At 45.0% G+C, this 17,127-nt stretch overlaps 1 protein-coding gene across 11 annotated transcripts in view; it reads left to right on the top strand.

Moving 5' to 3' along the window:
- The window catches only part of ZGRF1 (zinc finger GRF-type containing 1), a 59,210-nt gene that overhangs the window by 14,587 nt on the left and 27,496 nt on the right, over nt 1–17,127 (top strand). For all 11 annotated transcript variants that reach the window (XR_013813564.1, XM_079771883.1, XM_079771882.1 and 8 more), the window contains 6 exons: nt 3,970–4,043; nt 7,467–7,532; nt 8,766–8,849; nt 10,466–10,651; nt 13,917–14,040; nt 15,783–16,402. Coding sequence is in view for 10 of the 11 variants with exons in the window: in XM_079771883.1 (XP_079628009.1) it covers nt 3,970–4,043; nt 7,467–7,532; nt 8,766–8,849; nt 10,466–10,651; nt 13,917–14,040; nt 15,783–16,402 (1,154 nt within the window). In the remaining variant the exon portion in view is untranslated. The remainder of the gene's footprint in view (nt 1–3,969; nt 4,044–7,466; nt 7,533–8,765; nt 8,850–10,465; nt 10,652–13,916; nt 14,041–15,782; nt 16,403–17,127) is intronic.

Here is a 17,127-nt window from a genome sequence, read left to right as displayed (position 1 = left end):
TTACAGTTCTGAGGCTCCTGTGTGGATGGCCATCATTTATGCAACTAGTCTCTGGTGTTTTCTGTCGCAAATAATGTTACAATAAATCACCTTATGTGTCAGGGACCAGCCTGATGGGTTGAACCGGGCTGAGGTAGGGAGGTGGGATTTGAGAAAAGAAAGAATAAGAGAAACAAAAGCAAGAGAAACAACAGCGGGGTCAGGCGGTCCAAGAACTCTCGAGAAGTTCTGGCAATCTTTATTAGCAGTACAATGCTTTTTATACATAAGACACTAAGCAGGGAATCAATCAAAAGGAAAAAATTCTTTGTTTCTCTAAAATCACTACTGGAGGGATAAGTTGAAGGACAGGTTCTTGTTACAATAAATCTCACTAATTGGAATACATATTTCTTGGTAAGCCATGAAAGTAGCTCTTATCCTACTGATAGCAGTCATATAAACAAACCCTGGGAAAGCTTTGTAGGCAGGGGCTGCTCTCGTTAATACCGATTAGTTGCCATCCAAACAGGCCTGGGAAATCTGTGTGGGTAGGGTGCCAGCCTTGCTAGCCCCTACAGGTGCAAGGACCGTGTCATCTTACATCCCGCTCCCCACAGATCCCCCTTCTCTGTCTTTTAGGCTACTAATAAAAGTAAAATTTAAATATTAATAATAAAGCTCTAATATTAAAACAATTATAAAAAATGCCAATGTAAAATTAAATTATATATATGTTATTTTCAAAACTTGAATGTTAAGAGCAAAACTCTAGCTATTAAATAATAAAACAATAAGAGAGAAATCAAAACTATGGACATATTAACATTTTTAGCTACTAAATGAAAGAGAGTCTCTTGTGCTGCTGGTGTATATTTACTTAGAGTCTTTTGTTTGGCTGCGCAAAACTTTGCAGAAGACTGGCAGCTAATAGATGCTAGCATGAGCAGGAACATGGTTGAAGAAGTAGCTTCAACTTCTTTTCCACAATCTGCTGTGCTTCAGTCGTTTTCTTCAGATGACTCCATGTTGGCACCTCCGTCCCCTGTGTAGCTTAGCTTTCAGTTTTCTTCTTCTTCCACTTCACTGTCATCAGGGCAGCTCTCAGTCCTTTTGAGTGAAGGGACACAGGAGCTTCTCTGGGTCCATTGTGGTGACGGCCGTAATGCTCTGGCACCCAAATTGGCTGCATTGCTCCTTCTGGAAAGATATAAAACACAACCTCTTCCCCACATTATTACTGAATCTGATAAAACGTTTCTGGTTTATGCTTCCTTCTGCCTAGTTGACTCGGTGGAGGCTATTGTACAGGAGGCCTGATGCCTTTCACCTGCTGTACGATCCTCTGTATTATAGTTCAAAAAATCTTTAAAGTTTAAAAAGCATGACTGAGCTTCTCTTGAGGTGACTCATAACATCTGTCTCTCCCTTTTTTGTATTTTAGTAAATAATTTTAAGAGTATGATTGGTTCTTTTTATAATTGAGTGATATTCTTCTGCTAGATATGATTATGTTTAAGTCCTTGGGGATAGACAAGGCCTTAGTAACTTTCTTAGAATACTTAATTAAATTGCTTATAAAGACATTGGCTTTTCTGTAAGCTAAAAACCTTGATTATAATTTAATAAGATAATATATTTAAGTAATTAAAGTAGGTATTTTTATTTAAAATAAAGTAAATTATGTCTGATTTTATAAACTGTAAATGTTGCCCCGCCTCTAGCTTAATGTAGGCGGCTATATGAAGTTAGGTAGTAAATGGTGGCTTTTATTCTGTTTCTAGATTTTATTTGTATTTAATTATTTAAACACTAGTTTCTTATGAAACTTAATTTATATGAGATCTTGATTATATTTTAAAAGGCTAATTTATAAAGTCTGATATTTTATTGGTCTGATCTAAGAGTATGGCTATATTTAAGAAATATATTGTTTTTGCCCTTCTTATAGGCGAAAACCTTTATAACATTTAATATATATGTGTAAGTAAAATATATTAATTTTTATTTGATAAAGCTTTCCATGTGACTTTAAGTAATTGGTTTAATTAAAAAAAATTTCTTTTAAGAGAGAACATACTTTTGAACATTTCGGGGCCCAATGAAATGTTCAAAAATCACTCTCAGTCTTGAAATAACTTGGAAAGATTAAATATATATATGCATGTATTTATATATATGCTTTAAAAATTATATACCTAAATTATCTTAAAGAATATCAATTATATTTAAACTGGATTATAGAATTAATCCTCTTTTTAAAATGAGACCAATAACTAATATATTTTGAATCCCTAATTATTAGAGAAAACATAATATTTTATTTTCTCAAAAACATATTTTTATATTTTAGGTATTTAATTACTATAATTATTTAATTTTTCTTAATTTAATATGTACTTTAAGCCTTTAGAGCTTGTAAGTCAAACATATAGCAGTTCTTTGATTAATAACACTTTTTTATGATACTCAAAAGTTAAAATTGAACTCTTAGTTGGCTAGTTCAAGGAATTGATTAGAAAAATAGGAATAAATTATTATAACTGCTAAATGTTTCTTTAAAATGTAGTTAAATTTGATGATGATCATTACAGTTTGTTTTCTAAAAAATTAAAAATCAGGGAAAAGCCTGAAAAATAAATCTGGATAGATACAATTATATAATGCCATAAGGATATAAATTCCTACTATGAAGATTTAAGAATTTTAGAATTTAATTTTGGGAAGTCTCTATTTTCCTCATCAAGGTGGAAAAGAGGGTCCCAGTCATTCTCTTTATGTGCAGTAGTTATGTTACATAAAGTCAATGCAAACACTTAGTGACCGATGAGCCATACCTTTCAGGGGAAATACAGGATTAGGTTCCTTCAGACCTCAGGTCAGAACATTGTCATGAACCCATCAATACAAAGTCCTGTGTTAGTGTGTTAAAGGCCCTGTAATTTACATGGTTGATTCATTAACATCGAAGTCATAGCCAACAGCACTATGATAAAAATTGGAAAATAGACTAGGAGAAAGACACTGTTTACAGTAGAAGAGCTGAAACAAGAAGTCAAAATGCTAATTTAGAATTGTTTTCCTGGGTGGAAATGGTAAAGGAAAAACAGTTTTTATCCAGTGCCTTTTTACTAGTAAGAATCCTCACCTGAGGACATGCTTAGAGAGAGAGAGAGAGAGAGAGAGAGACATGGGTGGGAGAGAGAAACAATCGGTTGCCTTTCTGTATGGTCCTGAACAGGATCAAACCCTAACCCAGGCCTGTGCCCTGACTGGGAATGGAGCTGGTGACCTTTGGGTGCACAGGACGACATTCATCCAACTAAGCAGCACTATTGGGTGTCCAGTTCCTTTTCACAGCTCTTTCAATAAACAGCTTCAAGTTCTAAAATCCACTTATTTTTGTTTCATTTAATGTATTTGTTTCATTTAATGTTTTCAACAGGAAAATAATGAAACATGGCTAAAAATGAAGTTATAGCTATGCGGTTTTTTTTTTTACAATGATAAACACTTTAAAATGATAGTCTTCTTGGTGTATTTCATAGAAATTGAGGTGATTGAGCATGCACATTTTAAGAAAAAAGTTCCATTTTTAAGCAGATAGCCATCTGCACAGCTGGCGTTTTCATGTCTTCGGGGCTCAGCTGCAGTTACTCCCCATTGAGAGGTCTTCCCATCGTCTCTCTACAGCCGCTCTCATACTTCACTGATGGGAACCTTTGTAGCTCAGTCTGACTGCTGGCTTCTTTACTTTCTGTGTCCCTCCCTTTCTGAGGGACCTTGCTTGTCACACTGTTTGTCCAAGGCCTGGCACACTGGCCATAGAAAATCATTGAAGATCTTTTTAACAGATATCAAGACTTTGCCACATCTTAAAATGTAAATTTTATTCCTTGTTTCATTCAGTTTTAGAAATAAGTTTTAAGAAAATGTTAGAGCACTATTGTATGTATGTTGAGTAAAATCATTGGGCATTGTCTGTTACAGCTGGGAAGCCATTGATTCCAGTAGTTTCGCCAGCCATTCCACAGTTTCCTCATCTGAACCAGGATTCTCAACTGGTATGTTACTTTTTCTATCACCATATTTTATTTTGATATAGAATGTTCTGTAGTTATAATGAGATTATAATATACAGAGAATCCCAAGCTAATCTAGGTTCATGACCTCACCTTGTATCTCAGTAATAATGTTTTCATCCCTCGGCCAAAAGAAATACCCAGCAGTTCACTTATTGTATATTTGGTGTCCTAGTAACTCAGTAGGCATTTTTCTTTTTCCTTTTCCATGTTTTATTGAGATATGATTGACATGTACCATTGCATTAGTAGGAGGAATGCAAGATAATGTGGTACATGTGTACATTGTGAACTGATTACCATAAGCGTTTTATTTTTGCATAGACACAGTTTCTAATGGAATGTGTGCACTTGGGCACTACACAGCTGCTCAAACCTGGGACCAGGTTAGATTTCTTGCTCCACATTGATTCCCGCATGGGAACTGATATTTGTCATAACAATTGCCTAAAACCCAGCTTCGCACGAGTGTGATGTCATTGAAAGAAATGACGTGAGATCTGACCTTGAGTTAGTTTTCTCAGTGTCTGCCATGTCAAGTGACACTGTACTTCGCTCAAATGTAAAACATCTGCAGAAGCCCAAAGGATGATTATGGGAACCTTGGCAGTAACATAAAAATACCTGCACTAGCCAGGATGAATCGAAGTTCTGGAATTAGTCATCTAGATCAGCGCTCTCAGTGGGGCCCTCAGGACCTTTGGGGGATAGTTCTTTCATTACATGGCACTGCTCTTCCGAGCAGACACTGAGAACAAAGGTGAAATGTTCCACTTGTCCCCGTTTTGTATTTTACTCTAGTTTTCATGTTGTTGGTCTTTTTTCTTTTCATCTGGATTTCCCTCCCTTTTTAAAATACAGAGTTAATTATTAACATTTCCAGCTTTTGGGGGGCCTATTTTTAAAAATATGGTTAGATTGATTTGTACATATAGTTCTATATCCTTTCCATCCTCACATTATTAAAAACTTTAAAAATATCTTTCTTCCTTTAAAGAGAATTTTTATTTTATTTTTAATTGATTGATTTTAGAGAGAGAAATGATTTGTTGTTCCACTTAACCATGCACTCACTGGCTGCTTCCTGTATGTGTCCTGACTGGAGATTGAACCTGAAACCTAGGCATGTTAGGACAACACTCTAACCAACTGAGGTACCTGGCCAGGGCCATAAATATCTTTCACAGGTTATTTAGCATCTCATCCTGTGGTTGCCCTATGCTTTGGACAAACAGTTCACTATTTTTGAACATTTTGATTATGTATAGCAAGCATGTCAAACTCTTAGCCCCCGCGCTACATGTGGCCCACAACGAATATTTTTGCAGCCCAGCCAATATAACAGTATATAAGAAATGTTTTAATAAAAATTTCATAACTTAATTTTTACAATATCCTGTTATACATAACAGGCCCAGTGCACGAAATTTGTGCACTCGGGGATCCCTCAGCCCGGCCTGTGCCCTCTTGCAGTCTGGAAGCCCTCAGGGGATGTCCGACTGACTTGGGGAGTGGGCCTAAGCCGGCAGTCAGACATCCTTAGTGCTGCCGCAGAGGCAGGAGAGGCTCCCGCCACCGCTTCTGTGCTCCACCAGCTGTGAGCCCGGCTTCTGGCTGAGCGGCGCTCCCCCTGTGGGAGCGCACTGACCACCAGGGGGCAGCTCCTGCATTGAGCTTCTGCCCCCTGGTTGTCAATCTGCTGTTTGGTCATTTTGCATATTAGCCTTTTATTATATAGGACTAGAGGCCCGGTGCACAAATTTGTGCACCAGTGGGGTCCCTTGGCCTGGCCTGCAGGATCAGGCTGAAACCGGCTCCCCGACATCCCCCGAGGGGTCCCGGATTACGAGAGGGTGCAGGCTAGGCCAAGGGACCCCACCAGTGCACAATCGGAGCCAGGGAGGGATGTGGGGGTTGGCCAGCAGGAGGGCTTTAGGGCGTGTCCAGCCCGTCTCGCTCAGTCCCAGTCAGCTATACCCCAGAAGCAAGCTAACCTACCAGTCGGAGTGTCTGCCCCCTGGTGGTCAGTGCATGTCATAGCAACTGGTCAACCAGTCAACTGTCTGCCCCTGTTGGTCAGTGCACGTCATAGCGAGCATTTGAGCAGTCTTAGCATATCATTAGCATATTATACTTTGACTAGAGGCCCAGTGCATGATTGAATCATGCACGTGTAGGATCTCCTACACGCTTTCGCTTTCGATCGCGGGGGAGCTGGGTGCCTGTCCGCTGGTGCACCAGGCCTTTCAGAAGCCTCCGGCGTGGCAGAGGCTTCTGAAAGGCCTGGTGCCGGAGCAGACAGGCACCCAGCTCCCACGCTTTTGATGGTCCGCGGAGGGATGTGAGCTCGCTGCCCCAGAGGCCCCTTCTGTTCCGCAGCACAGCCATGGCGCAGACACTGAGCTCAGCGTCCTGCCAGCCCAATCGGCTACCCTAGCCACCCCGAGTCCCGCCCCCTGTGCCTCCCTCTGGCCCAATTGTGGGCGTAGCGGAGTGATGGTAATTTACATATTACCATTTTATTAGGTAGGATTGGTTGAACAGATGACTGGAGGACACTTAGCATATTAGGCTTTTATTATATAGGATTATTAATAATGAACTACAACATTCACTAATGACTGATTACTAAAATGTTGCTTTCATTTGCCTTATGCGCCTTACATGCAGGCACACCATTTCTCTCCACTAATGCTAGCAGCGAATATTTTAGCAGCCGATGGCCACGTCATTAGTCTTGGACTGACTTGTTTGGTGTGCACAACAGGAAATATTTCTCTTTCGGGGAACAAGAAAAATAGGTTTATTTGCGTTATACTTATTAATTTGTGCAGTTATTCAGTGTCTGGTAAATTAATGTTCAAGAAAAAATATTTTTATTAAAATGTTATTTTATGTTAACGATGACTCATTTATTTCAGCCCTTTGTATTCAGCATGTCTCTATTGAAATAAACCTACGTTTCTATGAAAATGGAAGCTTTTGTTTTTTTGCGGCCCATACAAACTTAAACCTTGTTTATTTGGTCCATGTTAGCCTTTGAGTTTGACATGCTTGATGTACAGCATTACTTTAGTAAAGGTTTTTACACACAAATCATTGTTTACATTTAAGTTATTTTCTGAGATTGGATTCCCAGAAGTGTAACTAACCTGAAAGGCTAAGAACAACTTTCCTAGGTTCTTGATATAAATTGTCAAATCTAAAAATCTTACTGTTTACAATGAGTATTTAACTTCATATTCATCAGTACTGTTGAAATCTTTTAAAATTCTTGCAATGTGAAAGTAGTCTTTAATCAAATTTAGTTTTTATTCATTTGATTATTGTGGTGTTGTCACATTTATGTCTGAAGTTTGTGTGCTGTGTGTAACTTGCTGTTGCCTTTGGTTTCTCTTATAACAGTGTTCTGCTCCCATGATGATGAGAGAAAGTGACGTTGACCAGAGTGGACCACTGCAGTCTCTGCAGGCGAGTTAACATAAAACGCAGCGTTGCCAGAGTTACATTTGTGCGTGTGGACGTGGCGTATAATTTTGTTTGTCTTTTACACTGTCAGTTTTCAAACTTACTTGTAAGTAGTTACCGGTCATACTCACTTAGCTGAACCTGCTGTCTTTGGTGTCAATGCCCCATGTTATCTATAGGGTTAGGTAAATAGCCAGTCTTTTTCATTAAGCTAATTTTGCAAACACACAAGCATCACCTGATCCACTCATCGTCATTGGCGGTTACAGCTGCACTCAGCTCTGCTGCCGGAAACCAAGCGGGACAAACAAATCCGTGCTGTGGTGACTCGGTCACTTACCACCGTATATGATAGGATCATAGGCAGTCAGCAATTGCATCATATAACTTACAAGTGATCACATTCTTGTTGGTTTTTTCCCACTGGAAAAAATAGGGTTTAAACTTTTTCAAGGACAGTTATTACCAAGTGTAAACTGCAAATAAACACCATCACTGTATTTTTCTCCAGAATAGGTTGCCATTTAAGATATATATATGTTTGGTTTTAGAGAGAGAGGAAAGGAAAGGAGAGAAACATCAATTGGCTGCCTCTACTGGAGATCGAGCTAGAAACCTAGGCATGTGCCCTGACTGGGAATCAAACCGTGACCTTGTGGCGACACTCAACTACTGAGCCACATCAGCCCCATATTTTTTTTAGAAATCTGTTGTAATCTCACAGTCATGGGAAAGGTCTTATAGTCTTTCAACGTAAAATTTTAATCTTTATTTCTGTAATTACTTTTCTTACTACACTCACTACAGCTGTCTTGAAATTAAAATGTTGCCAATATCTTGTGATTTTTGGTTGCTAGATGATTCCTTCTTTAAATAAACTGTTATACTGTTTATAGTTTTTCCTCCTTTAATTTCATACTAATCTTTGAATTAAATAATTCTCATTAACATCAGCTTTAGGTTTGATGACTGATTTATACTGTACCCAGTAATTTTTTCTAGTGTTAAAGGTTCAATTAAAGTTTTAGAATCAGGATTTTCCCATGCGTTTTAAGGTTAATTAGCATGGTACCTCCTCTGTAGAGAACCCCTTTGCCAGGGGTGGCTTGTTACATGTCTAGAGAGAAAGAAGCAAGATAGAAATGACAAGTGTATTTCAAAGGGCAAACCTAACTTTCAGTTTTGGAGCATTTTCCCATCAAACTCATGAACACACTGACTGGTCTTTTATTCTAGTCCTTTTCCTTGGGAAGTGGAGAAGAGACCATTTTTCCAGCTGTTACTTCTACACAAATAGAAAGAACAACCTGGGACCCTCAGGTAAAACTTGTGAAGAACATTGATTTTCTAACTGAATGTGTTTTCCTGCGGTTTTTACACAGTCTTTAGAGTTCTCATAGGCAGAGGTTGGTGAGCGTAATGAGTACCCCTGGGTTTAAGAATAAGAGAGACGAGAGGGTTCTGACCCGTGTTTGGTCTTGAGCCCTCTCTGTGTTCCCAGTGCCCTAACCGGTGCGTGTGCATAGGAGGCCCGAGGGGCTGGCCGGGAAGGGCTGTGAAGTGCAGTTAATGACAGTTCTTCACAGCCGTGACCTGTAGCGCCCACAGGGCTGACGTGGCACACGGGGCCCATAGCCCGGCGCTGGGGGCGCTGGAGAGGCAGCATCCCCGCCTGGCCTCCAGCTCACTCTGCTCCTACACCCAGCGACTCCAGGAGGGGGGAGCCACAGGCACCAGAGAACAAGGCCTGTGTGCTGTGGAGACGTGCCTTCACCCAGCACAGCAGACTTTGTACATTGGAATGTGTATTTTTAAAATTCAGAGTAATGTTTTCAACAAAAGTCCTGGGACATTTTAGATTTGATTTTCCTTACAAATGTGTGACTTAGAATATTCATTTTTAACTAGGAGAATATTCATATGCCTCATGGTCATTTTGTTCATTTATCAGTTAGAAATAAATTCGTCCTCCAGGTACATTCCTTTGGCTCGATTAACCTGCTCACTGTTACTTTTCCAGTTCTGAGTAGGCTCGGGCTGGTGTGAAAACGCCAGCGCCCTCCGGGGGCAGCAGAGAAGGCTGCAGCCTGAGGGCCCGTCGCCCGGGGCGGCGCCCCCTGCTGTCCCTGCAGCCTGAGAGCCTGCTGCCTCTGTTGGGGTCAGATCAGGCCTTTGCTCTCCGAGCAGGGGATCAAATCTTTGGGAGGCAGATCCTTGGAGGGAAGCCTGATGTTTACAAAACTTCAAGAGAAGTGCTCCCTGTGTTCCTTCCCTTTCTGTTGTCGTGTTCCTTGCTGGCCGCCTCTGCCAAGCTTGGCGCGAGGACTTCATGGACACCCGTGAAGCCGAGGGCCTGTCTCCAGGCGCTCCCAGCAGAGCTGCTTCCGGTAGCAGAAACCCGCCGCAGTGACCAGCCGGTCTGCAGTGGGCGGTGAAGGGCAGAGAGGGCAGCCATGTGCTCCTGGCCCGGTTAGCTCATGATGAGTGCAGGTCTGTGTCGTAATAAAACTCACATTGTTGCTGTTGTACTGGAGCCCCGTTAAATCAGTGCACTTCAGTTACCTTTAGCAGTCGTAGGATAAGAGCATTAGTCCCTTCGTCCTCATTTACATTAATAATATTAAGGAGCCCTAACCGGTTTGGCTCAGTGGCTAGAGCGTCGGCCTGCAGACTCAAGGGTCCCAGGTTCGATTCTGGTCAAGGACATGTACCTTGGTTGCAGGCATATCTCCAGTGGGGGGTGTGCAAGAGGCAGCTGATTGATGTTTCTCTCTCATCGATGTTTCTAACTCTCTATCCCTCTCCCTTCCTCTCTGTAAAAAACCAATAAAATGTTTTTTAAAAAATAATATTAACAGAAAGCTGACTAGGTATTGTTTTCTCTGTATAATTACATTGTGAAACATATGTGCCTGTTGTTGCCAACTTCCCTGTAGCCTGTTGAGTTCCAAGGGCACCAAGTGCAGGGATCTGCGACCAGTGCTGTGATGGTCCGAGGGCACTGCCCGCCGCTGGGGTGTAGCCAGCTCCCGGGTCACCCCGAGCACAACAGCTCCACGGCCGACGCCTGTGCTTGGGCAACCGAGCTGCCTCGCACTTGTGCGAAAGTTGACTTCTTGCAGGTAAAAAGGTTTTTGTTTTTATAATTTTATCATCTTTATTGTTGAAAATATTACATATGTTCTCCTTTTTCCCCCATTGACTCCCTCTAGCCCCCCCCCCCGCCCCAGTAAAAAACTTTTTATAGTTGCATCTCCCAAAATCATTTCCTGTATGTCAGTGCTAAATTTTATAAAGGGAGTATGTTTAAATCTTTGTACAGTTGTAAATTGAAAAGGAATTCAGTAAATTGACAAGAAACATAACTTCTCAAATCAAACTAAATAGGGCAAGAAGTATTTTATTTGGAAGATGTACTGCTTTTGTAGGATCAGGAATTTAAAGGACCACTTTTCACTTCAGAGAAGACGGAATTTATGACAATAGCGTACAGGCAGGTGACATTTGTTTAGCAGCTGGTAGATTTTTTTCTTCTTTTTCCCCCCAAGTATGACACCAAGTCCCTCGCATTGCTACCAGCTAAAAGTCGTGGCCTGGGTGTATTTGAGCAGTATCTGTTAAAGAGATGTTTAAATTTCCTTTTTTATTAACCATCACACACGTACAGAAGAAGCACACAGCCCAGGCATGATCTCAGAGCGAATCCACCCTTCGGAAACAGCATGACCAGCCTCCCAGCAGCCCCCTCTCCCAGTGTTGCTTTTAAAGTTGTATATAAGTAGCGGGCAGTCTTGAAATCCATCGCTGCTGTTGCCTGCGGGTGTAGTTACTCGTTCCCGGGGCTGGTGCGTGTGCCATTGTATGAAGGTCCCCAGTTCATCCATGCCTCAGGTGGCTCATGCCACTGCGAACATCCATGTGCTGTCGTGAACACATGCCCACATGGCATCTCTGTTAGTCACACGATCCAGAAGCGGGATTTCCTGTCTCACTTTTAGGGGACAAGGCCTCCTGCTTCCCTGAGATTGCAGAACTGGTGGGTGGGCGCCCCCAGCTGGACGCCGAGTGAGAGGGGAGGCGACGGGGACTAGGAGCGGGGCCAGGCACACCAAGTCCTGCCTGTGAGGGTAACAGTGTGAGGTTGTCCCTGAAGGGGTGTCAGCACAAAGTCCTGGGACTTGATTTACCTGCCGTGGGGGATCTGATGGGTGAGCAGTGGGAGCAGGGAGCCTGGGTGACAGCGACTTGAAGTGCGGGTTGTATCAGGAAGCGTGCAGAGGACTTGACAGGGACACAGATATCATTCAGAGGAGATGTGTGGATGCTGCTGGATTGGATGTGGAGGGTGGGGGGAAGACAGGGAGAGAGACTCCTGACTCCGGAGGTGGGGACCGAGGTGGTTCCCAGGTGAGTAAGGGGAGCCATGTCGGTCAGCTCCAGCTGCCGCACAGAGGGCCATAGCCCGCGCGTTTTACACAAATTTATTGCTCACATTTCTGAGGCTGAAGTCCAAGCTCCAGGTTCTGGCTGGTTTGGTTTTTCTCTCAAGGACTCCTCCTGCCCACTCTGCGCTCATATGGCCATTCCTTGTGTGTGTGGATGGGGTGCGGGGGGAGGCACTCATTCTCTCCGATCAGGGCCCCTCACTTAGCCTGTGAGTTCATTTACTTTATTACCTCTTACAGGCCCTATTTCCAAATACAGGCACATGTACTTGGTTTCCACATGAATTTGGGGGGTCATACGTCAGCCATGTTAGATTTTTAAAGTGATTGATCTCTGGAAGCGACAACAAAATTAAAGATTTCTAAAGAGTAACAGTGAAGAAGATGACTGTTGAGGTCTGGGACATATCCAAAAAGGTCGCTCATTTGGGAGCAGTACCTTGAAGTTTAGGTCAACGATAGGTCAGCTCTAGGCCTGAGGACGTCACGGGAGCTGCTCAGTCCTTGGTCTTCCTGCTCCGGACAGGACGTCTCGGCCTGAGCCCCTCAGGCTGGACATTGATCCTCAGAACAAACCCCATGACCCAGTCAGTTCAAGTCAGAGTCTGTCATGTTTCAAGGAAACCCAGCAGGTTTTACGTTCTGTATTTCACTTTCTAGTATTGTTTTTTAAGTAGCAAATAGTGTATTAGTAAGTACTAAGTACATGGTCTTAGTGGCAATCATTTCACTTGAACAGGAGACAGGAATGAAATGAAAAGAATAAATGTGTGCTAATCATCAGAAACTGGGCCTTATGCCCGATTGGTATGGCTCAGTGGTTGAACGTTGGCCTATGAACCAGGAGGTCACCGATCGATTCCCAATCAGGGCACATGTCCGGGTTGCGGGCTCGGCCCCATTGGGGGGAAAGGGGTGTGCAGGAGGCAGCCAATCCATGATTTCCTCTCATCGATGTTTCTTTCTCCCTCCCTCTTCCTCTCTGAAATCAATAAAAATATATTAAGAAATAAATAAATGAACTGTTTCCTCAGGGCCATCAGGAATAAATGCCAAATCACTCATAGGTCGAATCTCCTCTAGGGCAGTGGTCGGCAAACCGGCTCTCGAGCCACGGTTTGCCCCTCTGTTGACTAATGAGTTTGCCGACCACTGCTAAGGCATTACCCTTACCCAGAAGTTTTGACTTCAGGTAAAAGACATTAGTACATTATTAAAATTTTTTTAAGTGTTTTTCCCTAAGGCAGTGGTCGGCAAACTCATTAGTCAACAGAGCAGCAAACTGCGCCTCTAGGGCGTCTGGGCGAGGCCCATAGCCCCCGGCCTGTGGAATTGTGCAGCTCAGCACCTTCTGACTTGTCTCCTTCAAACCAATCACTCTTACAAAGGCTTGGTTTGGGGTCACTTGGGCTTTTTGCGATCACAGTGTCACCTGTTTGGACACCATAAAAAAGTCAACGAAGGATTTCTGCAGATAGTGTCCGAGTTTGGCACTGTAGGCTCCACTGAGGGCCCAGAGCCCACGACAGCACGTGCGTGTTCAGGAGCAGTGAGCGCCAGCTGTGCCGGAGCGGGTGCCGGCAAGCCAGGCGTCCCGGCACCGCCAGGCGTGCCGTGTGGGCCCCGCCCCGCGGGCCCGGGTCTGCTTGCAGCCTGTTCCATTCTGGGTAGTCGCAGAGCTTCCGGAAAACCGTGTGGTAAAGCGTGTCAGAGCAGAGCTGGCGGCCCATGGTTTCAGGGTCCCGCCCTCGGGGCCTTTCTCGCTGGCCCGGAGTCCGGTTGATTTGGGTGAGTTTCTTCTGCCCTGGCCCGCGGGAGAGCCTGCCCACTGCACCCCGTCCGCACGCTGTGGCCGAGGCGGCGCCTCGCCGGGTGGCTCCCTGGCTCGCTCAGCCTGGGGTGCAGCCGGGCTCCGTCTGCAGCCTTGTTTCTCTCCGGACAGGTGCCCCCGCCAGCACAGGAGGGCTCAGCACCGAGCCCCGCGTCCGCGTTCTCTCTGGGCTCCCGAGACGAGGCCTTCCTGCTAGAAGTCCCCGAGGCGGCCCTGCGAGCAAGACCGTCCCCAGGTGCCTTCCTTCCTCCGCCCGCAGAGTTGTTCCAGAAGCTCGTGTCCATCTGCCGTTAAAGGGAGCTTTCTGTGTGAGAGATGGCTACCAACTAAGAACACATGGGACCAGATCCCGTGTCATCCTGAAGCCATCCCCGCCTGCCTGCCTGCCTGCCTTGGGGCTCTCCTGTGGCAGGTGGCTCTCCCCTCCCTCTGGCACTGGTTCCTCTCAGCTCCTGGGCACCCAGGACCCCAGCGGTAACCCAGAGCCCTCCCTCTGCGGCCCCTTGGGAGTGTCTGGTCTACACACCCGGCATGACGGCTTCCCTCCTCTGCTCGGGGGTCCTGGCAGGCTCAGCCAGCGCTCCAGCTGCTGCTGCCCTGGCGTGCCGGCCTGGTTCCCGCACCCCGACCTCCCTACGAGTGGCACTGCTTCTCGATAACCCTGCTGTCTGTAGGACCCTCCCCACCCTGTCCTCTCCCTTGATCTCCGTGCATCTTCCTGTCCTGAAGTTCTGGGTGAGGCGGGCGGTCATGGGCTGTTACTTTGTCATGGGTGGATGATATGAAAAAGCGTTGCAATGTCTGGGTGTTTGGGAGCAGGTTTCGTGGGTGTGGCTGGTAGAGCAAAGAGAGCAGAAGAGTGGTCTGAGACAGGTGAGTGCCAGGTGCCTCCATAGTCACCCCAGGAGCCTCCGCATTTCCCCCGGCCTCACCCTCTCCGTCACGTTGCTTGGTGGCTTATTGAAAGAGTACCACTGGCTCTTCTAGCTTCCCAAGTGAACTCCAGTTTATTTCCAAATCACAGAAACTGCCAAGGAGGCACGTTATTATCAAGTAGGAAACAGCGCCATCTGGTAAAACTTCAGGCTTGTATGTTCTCGCACAGCGTTAGCCATTCGTTTATTTATTCAGCACATCACTGCTTTCTACCTTTCCAGGGCTCTATCTGTTACTAACACTCAGCCACAATCTGCCAAAACCAACTCGTGTCAATACCAATAGATCAAACTAAAGCTAAAAACCTTTCCCCTTACCGTCAACATATTAATTAGCGAGTGTAATAAATATGTTAGGAAGTTACAGTGACAAGGATAAACGAACCCCAAACTTCAGTCTCTGGAGAAGGAACGTAAAGTTGAGGACAGTCTAGTCTGGGTTCTCATCCTGAGTGCCAGTTGGTCTTGTTACCTCTGGGCCTCGATGATCTCATCTGTGAAATGGGTGATGATTCCCCTCTTGACTGAAAGTTCTCTGAAAAATTCAGTCCATGTAAATAAAATGTACTAATTGGGAAATCGTTAGCTGAAGGGAAAAAGTTTCAAGTTCATCAACCTTAAAATAGTTTTAATTTTTTCTTAAAATACGTTTTTAAGATATATTTTTATTGATTTCAGACAAGAAGGGAGAGGGAGAGACAGAAACACCAATGATGAGAGAAAATCATAGATCAGCTGCCTCCTGCTCCCTCACACCGGGGATAGAACCCGCAACCCAGGCATATTCCATGACTGGAAATAGAACTGACTTCCTGTCCGTGCTCAACCACTGAGCCATACCAGCTAGGCTCAGAGTCTTTTAATTCATCTTTGAAATCTTTCCTTGAGACTAAAACCATTAAAATTTTATTTTAAAAAGAAATTAAATGTGATTTTTTTTTAAAGGCAAGTTAGTATTTTTTGCTGTTTTGTGTAGATACCCACAATTTTTTAGACCCTCGGCAATGACTTCATACACTTCTAAATAATTGGCTTTTTCCAGGAATGGGAAGATTCAGTTCCCCGGAGAGCCAGCACCTTCCAAGGCTTCCTTTATTCCGCACAGCCCGAGCTGCCCTCGTCACTGTGCCCCCCGCTGCTGGGCCCCCTGACGCAGACCCTGGGGCCTGTGCCGCCGCCTGGGGCTGGCCGCCGCCTCCTGCTTCTCCCCTGCTCAGCCCGTGTGAGGAGCCAGCCCTTCCTCCTCCCAGCTCTGGGCCTGAGGACCAGAGGGAAACCCTTTCGTGTCAAGCGTCCATGGAAGCGACCCCAGGGGGTGTTCCACTTCTCCATCGAATGTCTGCTCAAAGCAAGTGGCTGAAATACCAGAACACACCCCAGTGCGCCTTGCCGACTCCAAGCCAACCTGAGGCGAGTGTCCCCGACGGCTTCCCTGCCACGGCCACGGGGATGTGTTTTGGTGATGCAGGTGAGGGACGCAGCGATGCTGGGGACAGTTCCGCAGGCCCCACGCCTCTGCAGAGGGTGAGAGGCCAGCTCCGGCAGCAGCAGCGGCAGGGCGTGGGCACGCGGGACCTTGTTTGCGGGAGGAAAGCACCGTCTTTGAGGCTGGAGCACGTTCGGGATGTGCGGGAAGAGGCTGCGTGCGCCACAGGCTCACAGGTGAGGGCGTGTCCTAGTGCTCCGGTGGGCACTGAATTTCAGCGGAGAAAGGGTTTACTCTCGGAGCCGAGGGCTTTGTGTTTTTGTTTTTCATAACACCTGCTTTGATTTAAGGTCTTTCCTAGTAGTTGTGAGTGTTAAGTGAAGTTCCACATTGGGAAGCGTCTGGTGCAGCATTTAGCCATAGTGAGTTCTTTTTTAAAAAAATATGTTTTTATTGATTTCAGAGAGGAAAGGAGAGGGAGAGAGAGATAGAAACATCAATGATGAGAGAGAATCATTGATTGGCTGCCTCCTGCAACCCTGCCCCCCCAACTGGGGATCGAGCCCGAAACCTGGGCATATGCCCTGACCAGAAATCGAACCGGTGACCTCTTGGTTCCTGGGTCGACGCTCAACCGCTGAGCTACACCCGGCTGGGCCACAGTGGGTTCTTAACCATTGGTCCGACTGTTCCACGCCACCCGCAGTACTGCCATACTGTGACTTTATTTTACTCAGCTCCGTTCGCTGATCAGATCATCATTGAGGTAAAGGTACATCTCACACATGTGAGCAATTCTTTTTTTTTTTTCTTTTAAGATATCTTTATTGATGGAAGAGAGAGGGAGAGGGAGATAGACACATAAATGATGATAGACAGACATCTGTCGGCTGCCCCCTGCATGCCCGCTACTGGGGATTAAGCCTGAATCCTGGGCATGTGCCTGTTCAGGAATCATGAC

Source organism: Cnephaeus nilssonii, assembly GCF_951640355.1.
Source record: "Cnephaeus nilssonii genome assembly, chromosome: 5".
NCBI lineage: Eukaryota > Metazoa > Chordata > Mammalia > Chiroptera > Vespertilionidae > Cnephaeus > Cnephaeus nilssonii.
This window is presented reverse-complemented; position numbering and strand designations above follow the sequence as displayed.